Raw genomic sequence first — 16,789 nt, 5'->3', positions numbered from 1 at the left:
AGAAGAAGAAGAAGAAGAAGAAGAAGAAGAAGAAGCAGCAGCAGCAGCAGCAGCAGCAGCTGCTCTGTGTCAGAAAATGTACAGATATTAGGTGTCCTTACAGATCTCAGAGTTTTATAGAGGAGAGTGAAAAGAAAAGGAATGAATAAGTATAATGCACATAATGATCAAGGTACAAAAATAGTGTGGCTACTTACATGTAAGTTAATTAGCATTAAACAAAATCTAAAAATCCTTTTCTTAGTTATTATACTCATCATAGTTTATTTGTTCAGCAGCTGTACGTAGCTATCACCCTGGACGTAACAGAGGAAAATTTCCACCATCACAGAAAGTTCTACTACATAGAGCTGCAAAGCATGTACAATTACACCAATCATTTAAAATTTATTTACTGCTTGTCATTGTTAAAGGAAATTATTTTCTTGATTCATGCCTGATTCAGTAAAAAGCAGTTAAATACAATGTCAATGTTAACATTTAAAGCTTGGTTTTATGTCTCTTGGGTTTTCCCTAAGGCACATCTTATATATAGTGTGTGACTGATCACTGTATGCAAGAGAATTTCATGTGCTAAAAAGCTTGCAAAACAGCAGTTCCTTTCATTGCAAATTAGAGAGAAAAATAATGCTTAAACTATTTTATTGTATTTACTTGTATTCTGTGATTTTATATTATTTATATGTTTAAAAATATCAAATCTTCCATTTTACTACAAAATGAAAGGGCATCTTAGGTGGCTTCTCTGCTAGTGACTGAGTGCAGGTGGGTGACCAGGCTGGAGAGTGGATAACCTCAGGGAGCCACTTGCTCTTTGGTTTCGAAGGCGCCCTGAGATGTTCCCTGGAGGAGTGGCCAGTTCTGCAAAGGACTAACTAGGCTCTCTGGTACTTAATTCTCTGAAAGCTGTAACAGGGCATTATTTAAAAGTCCAAAATGATTTCTTCCTTATTGCTGGTTTTCTGTTTCACGTGCCTTTGGTCTGTTTCCAATTGAAACTCTATCCTTCATATTTTCTGCTTCTTTCCTCAACGTTGCAATGGTCTCTGTTCCTATTGCTTCCCTATCTCAGAGCTGCTTGTCCTCTCTTCTCGCCCTTTCTCAGGTGTATTCCAACAGTCAGCTGCCTCTGCCATCTCTGCTTTAAATCAAATCGGGCCCTGTCTGGTATTGCTACACTTTCTATATCTTCAAGATCTAGAATAATAAAAATTGCAAGAAAAAAGTAAAAAAAAAAAAAAGGAAAGGAAAGGAAACAAGTTATCTCCTCAAAATTCAGCTGGCAATAAGTCCGTATTGAAAAGGAAGATTATTTATTACACACATACATACATACATACATACATACATAAACATACATACATACATACATACATACATAAACATACTAACCGTTACCACAGTGATTTTTATGACTCCTAGTTATAAGTATGTTTTGCATGTGTCGTCCTTACCTGAACAAGGTTAAGTGGAAGCTAGGAATCCTCAGTAAATTGTAACCTGTTTTTCTCATTAACCAATTAACCTCCATGCGTTTGATCATATACAAGTGGAGAGCACCTGCTCAATGCCTCCCCCATAACTGTTACTTCCCCTAGAATGCATCACATATTCTAACATCTATCCTTGGATTTAAAGAAAATCAGGGAACAAAGTGTGATTGCACCATTCCAAGTCCCACTTCATAATTACTTTTTTCCTTAATTTGTCTTTGATGTGAGTTCATCACTCTACTTGAGGAACATTATCAGACATGGCCTTTCAAAACTTACTGAGAGAGTTGTTATAAGTGGGTTATTATTATTATACTGTGTTCACCCTCTCGTGGCACTTAACCCTGAATTGCTGTCTGTATCCCTCACTAAACTCCACCTTTATAGCCAGCATGTGCTCAGGTTGTCCCTGTTTTTTTCCCAGCTTGAGGACTGTGATCAGCGCAGAGTAGGTAAGTAAGCACTAAGTGTGTATTGAATCAGATAAAAAATGTTTACATTGGTGTTGCTGGGAGCATTCAGGGGAGAAGTCTCTGAACTATTTTTGTTTTGTGTTTTGCTTTTTACATTCCGCATTCTGAACCCATGATGACTGGTGTGTCTTTTCTGCACGGGCTGCTGAAACACTTAGATGCGAATGTGTAGCCTGGCCTGGAATCACTTTGTTTTGGAACCATCCCACTTCTTGCTTCATCTATCCTTGCCCTCTTTATTCATATTTTCACTTATGAATTTTTAAAAAACATACCAAATATATATGAAGCAGAAACTTTGTATTATGTCTTCCTGTATCTGATTGTGAAATTCTAAAACTGAGATATTTTGTCTTTTGTACAGTAACTCAAATAGGAGAACTCAAAAAATATTAATTCATATAAATCCCCTTCGTATTTGATATTTCCTAGTTAATTGGAAACAGTAACAGCATCTCAGTACCAATAAGAAATAGTGGCTTCTGGATCCCACATGTTCTGTTTGTCCTATCTCCTGGCTATTGAAGAGAAAAGTGCCAAGTTTCCACCAGTGACTGAAGGAAGGTTTGAAGCTTTTAAATTAAAATCCATATCTTGAACAAGAATAAACTCAGAACAACTGTGCATGTTGATACCATGTGTTGGCCATATATAATGTATAAGGTAATAATTCATAATAACCTTAAAAGTCTGCTGTTAGAAAAGAAAGCTTTGTGTTCTTTTAAAGTTCTTTAAAAAAAACATGTTCTTCACTGCATTAGCCTGATATGATTATGTAAGAAAAAAGATCATATAATGTTATAAAATGAAGGCTTTGATCATACAAAGTGCCCGGTTATCTCACTGCCTCACTTTATCATTTTATAATGAAGAACATTTGCTATTCCATGAATACAATGTATAATATGGAATATATAATCAGTATGTTCAAATTAGAAAGATCAGCCGGGTTTTCTGATTACTAAAGAAGATAAGAATTTGGTTTGTTCCCTTGTTCTGTAACTTTTGTGGAATAATCTAACATTGCCACAGATTTATAAAAAAGTAATTTTATATTCTTAAAATACTCCTTTTTGAGATAACACTAGCTATGTGTATCTCAGACTATAAATAACATTCTCTAACAGTCTAATACTATATCCTAAGCTGGAACATACTATAAAGTAATCCAAATATTCCTCCTTCTACCTCAAGATTACTAAGATTAAAGCAGATGCAGAAAAAATGGGAAAAACAAACACCTCTCTAACAGTCTGTAATGTTGTTGAAGCTCCCTCACTTTTCCAAAAGTGAAGGCAAACGATTGAATCAGTATCTGAGGCCTTGGGAGGTAGAGGACTTGGTTCTGAGAGACAAACTATCAGGCATCTAAACTGTCCACTGCTTTCCCTGAGTCCTCACCTAAATAACTTCCCACAGGTAAGCTTCAAATGTAAGTAACCGTAGAGAAAAATGTCCTCAAGTGGAAATAATCATAAATTGAAACACAATCCCAGTGACCAAAATGAATGGCTACCAGAGTACAACAATGGAAAAGGTAGATTATTTTTTAAAAGAAAATGAAAAACAAAATATGATTTCTCAGTGAGTCTCAAAAATTCCTAATAAGCTCTTAAGGTTTGTGTTCAAATTTTTGTAAAAGAGGTAGAATTAATACATTTTATCCCTTTGTATCCAATGTCTCTAATGTATTTAACAATAGGGATTGCATTACTTGAAGGCACAAAATCTCCAGGAATTCTCAAACAAAATAGCAAAACAGAGAAACAACTGTATTTATTACATAGGATTTAATTAAAATAAAGCAAAGACGAGTGTAGAGTGCAGTTGAGTGAAGTGGAAATCAAGTCCAGGTAGTTGTTTTAATCCTAATTCCCACAGAGAAATAAACAGAAAAGAAGGAGGAGGAAACAAGAAAAAAGAAAGAAGGATGAACACCTAAGAGTTCAGTGGACCCTCTCAGACTTCTATCAAGCTGAAAACATAATATATTTATATCTCTATATCATATGTAATTTACTTATTAGAAATGTGCTATAAACTGTATTTATAAGTGATGAATGTAGTGTGTGGCAGTATTATATCTTCATTATTTTTTGATAACTAAAGAAAAAAATAAGCTGAAATCCTAAGGGCTTAGAGAGGTGTCAGAAATCTCAAAAGGAATGAAAACAAGACAAGCTGAAGAGAAACATCTAATTTAGTTTTTAGTTTTATAGAAAGGGGAAAAATTATGTTTAGTGAATGCCTGTTTTGTGGCAAATACTTTGCTAGGTGATTAATCACATTTTAATGTTTACAACCATGTGAAGAAGGTATGCTAATACGAAGGTTTCCAGTGTAGACACTGAATCTCAACTAGAGCGTTTAATCTGTGGAAGAACCAAGATTCACCAAACTTCCAGAAACTGACCAGACTGGCTCAGTTAGCTGAGCGTTGTCCCGTGCACCAAACAGTTGCTGGTTTGATTCCCAGTCAGGACACACACCTGCATTATGGGTTTGATCCCTGGTCAGACATGTATGGAGGACAACCGATCACTGTTTTTGTTTGTTTGTTTGTTTGTTTTCTCTCTCTCTCTCTCTCTCTCTCTCTCTCTCTCTCTCGTTCTCATTCTCTTTCTTGTTCTCTCTCCCTTTCTCTCTCTAAGCATGTCCTCATGTGAGGATTAAAAAAAAGTGGCAGAGTGCTCGCTTCGGCAGCACATATACTAAAAAAAAGTGGCAGAACTGAGATTGGTACCAAATCTATCTGATCCCAAACCTCAGGTTTTTTCTTTATTGTGCTTTTGAAATGAATTGAGTATTCTAATGCCTTGGTCAGTGTTGCTCTGGTTCCAGGAGGATTAATTAACAGAATAAAATTTCAGAAAACATAATTATTTTTCTGCATATATTCATCCTTTCATCTTTCTTTCAACAAGCATTTTTAACTAAATTTATTTTACTCAATTAACATTATTGGTAAAAATAAAAAGCAGTTTTAACACATGCATCCACAGCTTTTACATTAATGAAAGAATTGTGTAAAATAATATAAAATGATAGAAATATTCCTTAGTACCCTCCCCCAAAAAAGAATGGCATGAGTTATGCTGCAAATGGTCTTTGGAAGGACATGGCATTTCATGCTGAAATAACTCATATAAATCTCTCGATGCATCATGAAAACAGTGGTAAAACATAGCAGACATTTACTGGCAAGAGCAGCACAAGCCTAACACTTTACAACCACAGAATGGCCCATGGAAATTCCAATAGTAAATTACCTGACATGGGTTAGAGGCAGTAAGTGATTTTGTAAGAACAGGACTTCCAAGTTTGGCCACTCCAGGCAATTGATGTGCCCGCAAATAAATAAACAATCCTGCAAAAACAAATATAAAGTCATATAGATGCAGGTTCTACTGTTGTACACGTAGCAGTTCCTTGCCCTAGTATCTTATCCTTACACACATTCAACTGCCAATTAAATAAAGAATATTACATTTTTACTTATTTGCCATTAAGCTCTATAGACAACTAAAAGCACTTTCAGATGAATAACATTAAACACCTAAAATAAAATACAATTGATTAAAAACAAGCTCTTGAACTAATCCTATAAACAAATATCTTACTGGCTTAACTCACATAATAAGAGTTTGAAATCAAATTAAATGAAGCCTCTAACTTTACAATTAGATACTCAATATGCCCTTAAGAAATTCCTATGAGAGCTTTATTTTTAAGATTTTTCACAAAGTACTGAAGGATACGAGTCTATGGGATGAGTTTGGTTCCTCCTGGGGCTTACATGTTTGACCTTGTGGTCTGTGCTAGTGGGGATGAAAGCTTAATTAAAGATCTAATCTGAACGTTAACAAAATAACTGCTTATAGATTTTAACTACAGTGGATGTGCTCATGGCAAATGTATGGGGGATAACATCGCTTAGCTGCTCAAAAGCTCACACATCTGAACTGCTGTGGGGGCGGAGTTGTCATTGAATATTGAAAATTTACAAGAAAGGCTATTCCAAACAATGTCAAGGTCTGATCCTGCCCTTTGATAAGCAGGAAGTGATAGGCAACTTGGAAAGCCAACCATTTTTACTGGAAAATATCACATTCACAAGGTGATTTTTCTAGATACAAGTCAATGCTGACTACACAGAAATACAAGGATTTCAGTATTTAAATGTATTATTTTATAGATACCTCCATATGTTTAACAAAATACCCAAAGTTGCAAGTTAGCAGTATTGAGTGAAGAAAATAGAACCCAGTTTATATGGTTTTTAAATCTTGAAACTAACTGGGAAGGATGAGGACTACTCTTCCCAAATTCCAACCTAAGACTAATGGAAACAGTGTATGTATAAGCTTATTTTATTCTCTACGTTTCACCTATAAAGAAATAGAGTAGGAAAAGATAATTTTAAAAAATTATTCCACATTTAAAATCCTCAGGTTCAGGTAAAACTCCAGTGAATATTTTCAAAAGTCTAAACAAAATACTAAAAATTAAAAAAATATTCAGACATTTAAAACAATTTGTACAATTTCAAACAAACACTTAATAAAGAACGGGATAGCCCTAACCGGTTTGGCTCAGTGGATGTCAGCCTGCGGACTGAAGGGTCCCAGGTTCGATTCCGGTCAAGGGCATGTACCTTGGTTGTGGGCACATACCCAGTGGGAAGTGTGCAGGAGGCAGCTGATCGATGTTTCTCTCATCGATATTTCTAAATCTCTACCCCTCTCCCTTCCTCTCTGTAAAAAATCAATAAAATATATTTTAAAAAAATAAAAATAAAAAAAGAATGGGATATAAAAACACAAAAATTCCAAAACCTAAAAGACAAAAAGGGATTGAATAAATTGGTTACACCACAAAATAACTGGAAGTGTGATTAAAAAAAAATATGTCTACTAGAAATGTACAACCCCATGACTAAGTTTTATTTAATTTTTAAAGAACAGATATTTGCAAAATTATTCAAGGGATCTTAGGTCTTAGAAAACTAAGGAGAGCCCCCTGACTCACTTTATGATGCATGCAGATATCTTTAAGAATGGAAGAAAATAGAAGAAGTAAAAAAAATAAATAAACTATAGCCCAACTCGTGTGGTTCAGTGGTTGAGCATCAACCTATGAACTAGAGCCAGTGGTTCTCAAACTGTGGGCGCAACTACTTTGGCGGTCGAACTAAGACCATCCTGAATATCAGATATTCATAACAGTAGCAACATTACAGTTATGAAGTAGCAACGAAAATAATTTTATGGTTGGGTCACAACATGAGGAACTGTATTTAAAGGGCCAGAAGGTTGAGAACCACTGATAGACGGTCACGGTTCAATTCCCGGTCAAGGCACATGCCCGGGTTGCGGACTAGATCCCCAGTGTGGGCTTGCAGGAGGCAGCCAACAATGATTCTATGTTATCATTGATGTTTCTGTCTCTCTCTCCCTCTCCCTTCCTCTCTGAAATCAATAAAAATATATTTAAAAAAGAAAACGCTATCAAGCAACATCACCCATGATCAGAGATATAAAGTCTAATAAAAATGTTATCGATTACATTTGAAATCCTTATTAAACACTTATATGTCCCTGACCAGGTGGCTCAGTTCATTGGAACATCTTCCCATGCACCAAAATACTGTGGGTTCAATCCCCAGTCAGGGCACATATGGGAGGCAACCAATTGAAGTTTCTCTCACTCTCCTTTCTTCTCTCTCTAAAATTAATAAACATATCCTCAGGTGAGAATAAAACAATAATATAATGATGATTGTTATTATTATAAATTATTATTATTTCCTTATCAATCAGAGCTTTCCAAGAATGAAGATTTTGTTTAATTTAGCAGCTCTATCAACATAGTCAGCTAGACCAACAAATTAAAAAGTAAAATCATAGATTTATTTCAACAAATATTGAAAACTGTGATAAACCAGCCATCCCAAATAATATAACTTAATGAAATATTAAAGTAAAACAATTAAATAAAGACTAATAATCAAACCCAATTTAAACAATATCCTAAATGGCAAAACACAGAACTAGTTTAATTAAAATGAGAAAATAAATAGAGATTTATGTTAGAGATTGTATTAGATAATATTATCTTAAACTAATATTATCTTATAGACTAGTAAGTGTAGACATCAAGGTAATAGTATATTTAGTAAATAAACAGAAAAGTAGAAAATAGAGTTCTAATGTTTTGCCAATAATGTAATTGTAAAAGTAGAAGCTCCCAGGAATTCTATTTTTTAAATAATGACAAGTATTAATAAAAGAATTTGATAAGGTAAGTGAAAACAAATATTTTAAGTTATTTTTTATTAACTATAGCAACAATGTATAGATATAGAAATGATAATACATATTGTTTTCACAATAACATTAACACAAAATACATAGAAATAAATTTAATAAGAAAGGGACTGACATAAGAAGAACATTATAAAACCTTGAAAGAGTATAAATCCTCTGATAAATAGAAAGAGATAACATATTTTTAGATGGAAAGATGGCAATATAAAAATATTGTTAGTGAAATTTCATTTGGAAGCTAAATGCAATACTAAAAAATTTAATCAAATATTTTAAAAATAAATAATATTATATTAAAATTTATATGTGAAGATAAAGGGTAAAAAGAATATAAACTCTGAACTCAGACCCAGGGGCTTCAACATTTTTCAAGAAGTCCTAGCCAGTTCAATGAAATACACACACACAAACACACACACACAAGACTTAAGATTTAGAAAGCAGAAAATGCCGAAACCGGTTTGGCTCAGTGGATAGAGCATCGGCCTGCGGACTGAAAGGTCCCAGGTTCGATTCCGGTCAAGGGCATGTACCTGGGTTGTGGGCACATCCCCAGTAGGAGATGTGCAGGAGGCAGCTGATCGATGTTTCTAACTCTCTATCTCTCTCCCTTCCTCTCTGTAAAAAATCAATAAAATATATTTAAAAAAAAAGAAAGCAGAAAATAAAATTGTCATTATTTACAAACAAAATAATTGTGAACCAATAAAATAAAAAATACTATTTGCTATAATAAATAAAATTAACAAGGTCATTGGATATAAGGTCAATATTTAAAATTGCATTTCTATAATACTAGCAATGGTGAAATAAAAATATCAAAAACCAACACAAACATTAGCAAAATATTTTTGTTGTTTTTGCTGTTTTTTGTTTGTTTGCAAAACATTTTTAAAACTTATACATTGAAAGCTACGAATATTATTTTGAGAAACTAAAGAAGATAAATAAATTGAGAAGTTGAAAATATTTGAAAAGATAATTTTTCTAAGAAATACAAATAAAGGTTTCATATAAAGAATCAGCATATGAGTGGATTGAAAAACTGTGGTACATCTACACAATGGAATACTACACTGCTGTAAAAACAAAAGAACTCTTACCATTCGCAACAGCATGGATGGACCTGGAGAGCATTATGCTAAGTGAAATAAGCCAGTCGGAGAAAGATAAATATCACATGATCTCACTCATTTGTGGAATATAATCAACAACATAAACTGATGAACAAAAATAGATCCAGAGACAGAGAAGCATTGAACAGACCGTCAAACCTCAGAGGGAAGGTAGGGAAGGGTTGGGGGGATGGGGTAAGAGATCAACCAAAGGATTTGTATGCATGCATTTAAGCATAACCAATGGACACAGACAGCAGGGGGGTGAGGGCATGTGCTAGGGGGTGGGAGCCACTGGGGAGAGGTCAATGGGGTCAATTTAAACAATAAAGAATTTAAATTAAAAAAATACAAAACAAAATAAAAAAACCTTATACATTGAAAGCTATAAAGTATTATTTAGAGAAACTAAAGAAGATATAAATTGAGAAGTTGTAAATATTTGAAAAGATCATTTTTCTAAGAAATACAAATAAAGGTTTCATATAAAAACCATTTACACCCATAAGAAATCATTTTACACTCAGAAACAGGAAAATTTTAAGAGAACAAAATGCCTATTTATGGTAGGTAAATGGAAATATTCACTCCTATATTGCTAGTGAATATTTAAGTATTAAAATCTGTAGGGGAAGTAACCTATCAATATTTATTAAAAATATAAATACATATATTTTAGTGGAAATATAGAAGTCTCAATCCCAGATAACTAATACTTTAAAAACATCCTATGTAAGATAACATGTACAAGAATGAATTTTAAAAGCATTGTTATAATACCATCAATCAAAGGGGGAATGGCATAGCCAGTTCAAAGAAATGAAAAAACAAACAAAATGAATTAGGCATCTTCTACTTCCAGATTTAGTCTCTGTCCTAAGCTAGCAAAATAAAAATATATATATATTAAACAACGGTTTTCAAATGTAGGACAATGGAAATGCATGATCACTAGAGAATGATCTCTTAATGTGGGGTAACACATGAGCTAAGCCATACAATCATCCCAGCTTACCATGCAGACAGTATCCACTGCCATGTAGGAAGCAGGGAACCAGGAGGGGTAAAGTGGCCTCTTCAAGTTGAAAAGATGGAGTTGGTATTTTGGGGATACTTAAGTGGCTAGAGTTTATAAGGCAGAGTGCCAAGAAGGAGATGGTTACAAACAGAGAGAACTCCATAGATCCGCAGAAAGGTCCCCACTACGCCCTGCCAAATCCCAGGTGAGAACTAACCAAAGCGTGAATGTGAGGAAACCACTTGAGGCTAGGGGGGGACATGTGAAAGGGGCAGCTGCAGCATGTCCCAAAGCTCACAAATGGCCAGAAATGGTAGGCTTTTCTCACCAACCAGAGAGAAAACATTAATTCTACATTGGCATTGAACAGAGCTCTCAAGTCAAATAAAAACTTACGTTCAGACAAAAAAACTATATGTAAATTTTATAATATACTAGAGGCCCGTGCACGAAATTCATGCACTGTGGGGGGGGGGGTTGTCCCTCAGCCCAGCCTGTGCCCTCTTGCAGTCCAGGATCCCTCACTCCTTACCGCCTGCCTGCTCACTCCTTACGGCTCAGCTCACTGCTCCTTCTTGGTGCTGCTGTGGAGGCAGGAGAGGCTCCTGCCAGCTGTGAGCCCAGCTTCTGGCTGAGCGGCCGCTCCCCCTGTGGGAGTGCACTGACCACCAGGGGCAGCTCCCGCATTGAGCGTCTGCCCCCTGGTGGTCAGTGCGCATCATAGTGACCAGTCGTCCCATCGTTCGGTCTATTTGCATGTTAGCCTTTTATTATATAGGATTCATAATCAGCAAACATTTGGAAACAACTCAAATGTCCCTTAACTGGTGAGTTTAACAGCAAGTGGTGGTTGATCCATACAATGAAAGACTACTCAGCAGTAAAAAAAAAAAAAAAAAGGAACTACCACTGCAATCAACAACATGGATGAATCTTAAATCCATTATGCTTGGATTGAAAGAAGCCAGACTCAAAAAGTCACGCACTGTATGAATCCATTTACATTTGATGAAGGCACAGAAATCACATCAGACTACAAAGTGGCATAGCAGAATTCTGGAGGGGGTAACATAACTGTTTTATATCTTCTGATGGTTACACAATTATAAATGCTTATTCAGACTCAGTGAACTATTCACCACAAAGGTTGAATTTTACTGCATTTAAATTATACTTTAACATGAGATGATGACTTAGAGGACTTGCCAGGAGCTATCTATTATGAAGGAAACAATATAAGGACAGTAGTTACAATATGATCTCAGTTTTGGTAAAATAATCACAAAAATACTTATACATATCTACCATGCATACAGGCTGTTTGGATGTTTAACAGAGAAGCTAGGAATGAAAAAGTAGAAGCCAACCAAAAAAGGAGGATATGGAAATCAAGGCTTTACTCAAAAAAGATAAGCTACATCATGTCAACCCAGTCATCTTTTATGTAAAATTACATATGGGAGTGTATGAAGAAAATTACTGGATATTAAAGTTTTTTAAAAGCTGTGATCCATAAACACAAAGTTGAGAACATAATGCACTGGAAGTCAGTGGTCTTAGATATGGAAACTGTAAGAATGACTCTGCTGCATTTCCCAGGAAACTTGCATTCCATTCTCCTTTCCCTTCCAGTACTGCTTTGTTTTCCTCCTCATTGTAATTGAAGACTATAGTGATTACCTAAAGGTTAGATAACACAATCTTAGGTGTAGTGTTGGCTCAGTGACTGAGATATTTTTTTGATTTGTCCTTTCTAAAAAGAGAAAGACTGGCCCTAGCCGGTTTGGCTCAGAGGACGAAGCGTCGGCCTGCATACCGAAGGGTCCCCGGTTCCATTTCGGTCAAGGGCATGTATCTCTGTTGCATGCTCCTCCTGGCCATGCAGGAGGAAACCAACCCATGTGTTTGTCTCACACTGATATTTCTCTCTGTCTTTCCATCACTCTTCCACTCTCTCTAAAAATCAATGGAAAAATATCCTCAGGTGAGGAATGAATAAATGAATGAATGAATGAATAAATAAGTAAATAAATAAAGACTACAATTTCTTTGTCCCTCACACTTTGAATTATAAGAGCTGCCCCCAGTTTTATCAGTTTGTTATCTTTCAACATTATTTATATCACAGGAAAACAAAAGTAGATTTTTCAATATTTAACAAAGGGGCCCTTTTATAATCTTTTTAGCATAAGCCATAATTAAGAGATAAGTAAAAGATGGCAAGACTCTGAAGGTGACTTATAAATGTGTTTTCTAACTGTCATAGACCTGGTGTATTCCGACTATTTCTGTTAGAATGGACAACAAATATCTATTGTTCATTGAGCTCTTACTATAAAAAAAAACCTTAATAGGTAATATTTCTTTTAATTCCTATAATAATTTTACATGGAAGGTACTTTATTTTCCCTATTTGCCAGCTAAGATCCTGAAGCGCACAGGTATTAGCAAATGTGTGCAGCATCAACACCCTTACTCAACTCCGGGCAGCTAGTGTGTGCACTACCCTGCTATGGTAGATGTCACTTAAGGCCACAACACACAGTGTGAGAAGCTTCCTTGTATAAATCATTCCTTGGCTTACGACTACATTATCTCTCATTGATATTACTTCAATTCTTTTTTTTTACCCCAGTATTTCATGCTCTCCATTACCCTTATCTCAGCAAGAATAGCCTTTTAGAGCAAATCTGATTGGTCAGAGGCTTAAATATGACTAATTGAGTCACCATTATTTTCCAGATAAATTTTAAATTTACAGGCATTCTCTGTCATCCCCTTACATCCTCTCCTGTTTTGTTTATAATCCTTGTCCAAATAGGCACATCTCTCAACCAGAACTACCTACCTATCTCCTATCCTCTTTCAGGACATTTCCTCTAATTAGAACACATTCCCTGCCACCTCTCATTGGTTCTGCCATTTCTCCTTGATTCTACTTCTGCCTTCCTGGGTACTTTTCATTTATCTTCAGTGCACATGTCAGAAATCCTCTACAATAAGGCATCTAAATCCACTTGAGTCACCATCCATCCCCTATAAAACACTTGCAATGTCTTATTGTAAATCTTTACTTATCTGCTTCAGTTATAAGAGTCTGACCTATTCAAGGCAGAGACCATGGCTTCCATCTGCACACACCTAAGTCTAGTAGATGGTATGTACTCAATCACTAGTTTGAGAAAAGGAAAAGAAAACATTACATGAGCAGGAGAAAATGTACTATGAATATATAGTTCCAATAATTAAATCTCCTTTCTATTTTAAACTTTGTTTAATCCACTCTGCCAAAAAATCTTTAAGAAAAATCAAACTCATTGGCACGAAAGCAAAAATTAAGACCTTACTCCACTGTCAAATAATGAGCTGGTTTTGTAGTTTTGGAGAACACACAGATGGCCAAAGTCTCCCTCCCATACCCTAATATCCTCCCCCACCAACCCCAATTTCCAGTGGTTCTAATTTAAAAATATGGCCAGTACTGTTAATTTTGGCATACTTATTTGGAAATCTTAAAGAGAAACAAATAAAATAATGTCCAATGAGGTTATATGAGCTTAAAGTGGATCTACAGTTCAGTTGTGTTATTTTAAAGTTAATAGTATACTAATGTATCTGAGCAATGGCATCTAAACAAAAGAAAAAAATAGAACAAAACTCTTCTGTTTTCCTAGAAGTTTCAAAAATCTTTAATGGAATGCTATGTGTAGTTATAGTTGCTCTATTGTAAGGGGATATGTAAAAAAAAAAATTTAAATATATTTTATTGATTTCAGAGAGGAAGAGAGAGGGAGAGAGATAGAAACATCAGTAATGAGAGGGAATCGTCAATCAGCTGATGACCAGCTCCTGTACACTCTCCACACTGTGGATTGAGCCTGCAACTGGACATGTTCCCTGACCAGGAATCAAACTGTGACCTCCTGGTTCATAGTTCGATGCTCAACCACTGAACCACACCAGCCAGGTAGATAAGTCAAAACGTTAATGGTGGTTAAAAATATATCTGAGGTAGAAGTAAGATTGTTTCTTACAAAGAAACCCTCAGTGATTAACTTTCATTCAAGTATTTCCAGATTTATTTTATAGATAATGCTAAATCTCTTTTCTCAACTCCCAGAAGGAAGATTAAGCAATTTTTCTTTCTGTTTTGCAAAAATTGGATTGGTCCTAAAAGGAAGGCAAGTCTACTGTACATAATTCCTGGCAAGAAGAGAAAATTACCAGAACCTCCCCCCCACTCCACCCCTTACTTATGCCTTTATTCCAACCTTTTAAAAAATGCAACAAAATGTTGATTATTAAAATAATGCTTCTTCCAAGAAACTCAATTAACTGCAAACTATTAAGTTGATCAGGAGAGTTTAAGGCAAGACAAACCAAAGTTCCATGTATATGATATTTAGAAAGAAATGAAAATACACAGAATCATCATTCCACAACATGAAAGAAAGATAACTAATTTTTTTTGACGTCCTACCATGATTTGTGTTTGCTGGGTGATCAGCCTCAGAAAGACGGTTCTCTCCACCGGTCAATCCTTTCACAAATTCCCAGTGTGAATTTTCTGTGAGAAATGGCTCCCAGCCGCAGAAACCAGACTCAAAGTCACACATGAGATGATTGGCTGTTATGCATGGAATAGAAAATAGGTAAGGAGAAATGAAGTTGGAGTATACAAGGAAACGTTGACCTATACTAGCCAATCAACTTAGGAGGTGAGAATAATCATTCTACTTTGTAAAGAATGTTTTCTGCTTATCAGGATAGTTTTACTTTCCAATTTCACAAGGTTTCCCATGTGCTGCGTGAGGCATCCCCTGTCTATATTCTTCTATCTACAAGTCTGGCAGCTTAGATCCTGGTTGGCCATCTCCATTATATTTAACTAGAGGCCCGGTGCAGGAATCTGTGCACCAGTGAGGTCCCTCGGCCTGTCCTGCGGGATCAGGCTGAAACTGGCTCTCTGACATCCCCCAAGGGGTCCCAGATTACAAGAGGGCATAGGCCAGACCGAGGGACCCCACTGGTGCATGATGGGGGCTGGGGAGGGACATGGGAGGTTGGCTCCAAAGCATGTCTGGCCCATCTAGCTCAATCCCGATCAGCCAGACCCCAGCAGCAAGCTCACCTACCAGTCGGAGCATCTTCCCCCTGGTAGTCAATGCACGTCATAGCGACTGGTTGACCAGTCGACTGTCTACCCCTAGTGGTCAGTGCACATTATAGAGAGCGGTTGAGTGGCCTTAGCATATCATTAGCATATTACACTTTGATTGGTTGACCGGCCAACTGGACACTTAGCATATTAGGCTTTTATTATATAGGATGATGCAAGGTGAAACTCTACAGATTTTCAGGAAGTAACTAATTCATCTGCCAAGATGAACAAGATTCACCTGCTGAGATGGTAGTAAAAAATATCCACTGAAAAAGTTGGAATTTTTTAAAATTAATTCTGGGCACCTAAAGAACTTGAGTTCAGGACCTTAGTATTTTTTCTACATTCTATTTTAACAGTTTTACAAAAACAAAAAAAAAGCTAACCAATTTGGAATTGCAGGTAAATTAGATATTCCAAACTCTGTTGTTTTTTCCTCTTAATACACAACTAAAAGTTCAAAAATACTTTTAAGTTCCTTTATTTATCACAAAAGAACTAGTGCTAGGGAAAGTCAGGATTTGGGATAAGCTTCATAAGCATTTTTCCTAGTTTTGTCAATATATTACTGAGAAAAAAATAAGTTTCAGAGGGCTGGGCAGTAAACTAGAAATTCAAACAAGTTGATTTGTGCTTTTGAAAAATTAGTTATGTGTTTATTTCCTAAAATAAGAATCTTAGCAGATTGGGGAATAAATTAATACAATTAATTTTAAAATATTTTCATATATTTCTCTTTATACAGGTGCATTTTTTATAATAGCAGAAGGGAGAAAAAAATAAATTTTGGTCAGAAAACATCTATTTTTCACAAGCTCCCTATGATCATCTACACTAATAAAAGACAAAGATGCTAATTGACCGTACCTTCACTACACCCTAAGCCACGCCCACCAGCTAATCAGAGTGACTATATGCAAATTAACCCAACCAAGATAGCGGCCAGCAACCACGGAACTGAAGCAAGCAGGAGGCTTGGTTGCCTGGGTGATGGAGGAAGCCAAGCTTCCCGCCTGCCCTGAGCCGGCTGTGGCCTCTGCTCATGGCAAACAAAGTTTCAATTATAGAAGACAAATAAATCCCAGATACCTGCTTCCAGCCAGCCTCCACTGGAGCTTGGGTGGCTAGGGATTGTGGCCAACCTGCAAACAGCCATCAGCCCCTCACCCATGATGGCCACACCCTCATGGGGTGAAGGTCCCC

The 16,789-nt window shown here is 36.0% G+C and overlaps 1 protein-coding gene across 1 annotated transcript in view; it reads right to left on the bottom strand.

The window, feature by feature from the left end:
* The window catches only part of LOC102261090 (MAM and LDL-receptor class A domain-containing protein 1), a gene marked incomplete at its 3' end in the record, with an annotated part of 431,828 nt that overhangs the window by 324,070 nt on the left and 90,969 nt on the right, over positions 1-16,789 (bottom strand). Inside the window, exons 12-13 of the mRNA XM_014543905.1 lie at positions 14,906-15,052; positions 5,236-5,333 (exon numbers count right to left, since the gene is read on the bottom strand). Of these exons, the coding sequence (XP_014399391.1) occupies positions 5,236-5,333; positions 14,906-15,052 (245 nt within the window). The remainder of the gene's footprint in view (positions 1-5,235; positions 5,334-14,905; positions 15,053-16,789) is intronic.

The sequence above is a fragment of the Myotis brandtii genome, unplaced genomic scaffold, assembly GCF_000412655.1.
Source record: "Myotis brandtii unplaced genomic scaffold, ASM41265v1 scaffold341, whole genome shotgun sequence".
Taxonomy (NCBI): Eukaryota; Metazoa; Chordata; class Mammalia; order Chiroptera; family Vespertilionidae; genus Myotis; species Myotis brandtii.
The sequence above is the reverse complement of the archived record's forward strand: the minus strand, read 5'-3'. Positions and strand labels throughout refer to the sequence as shown.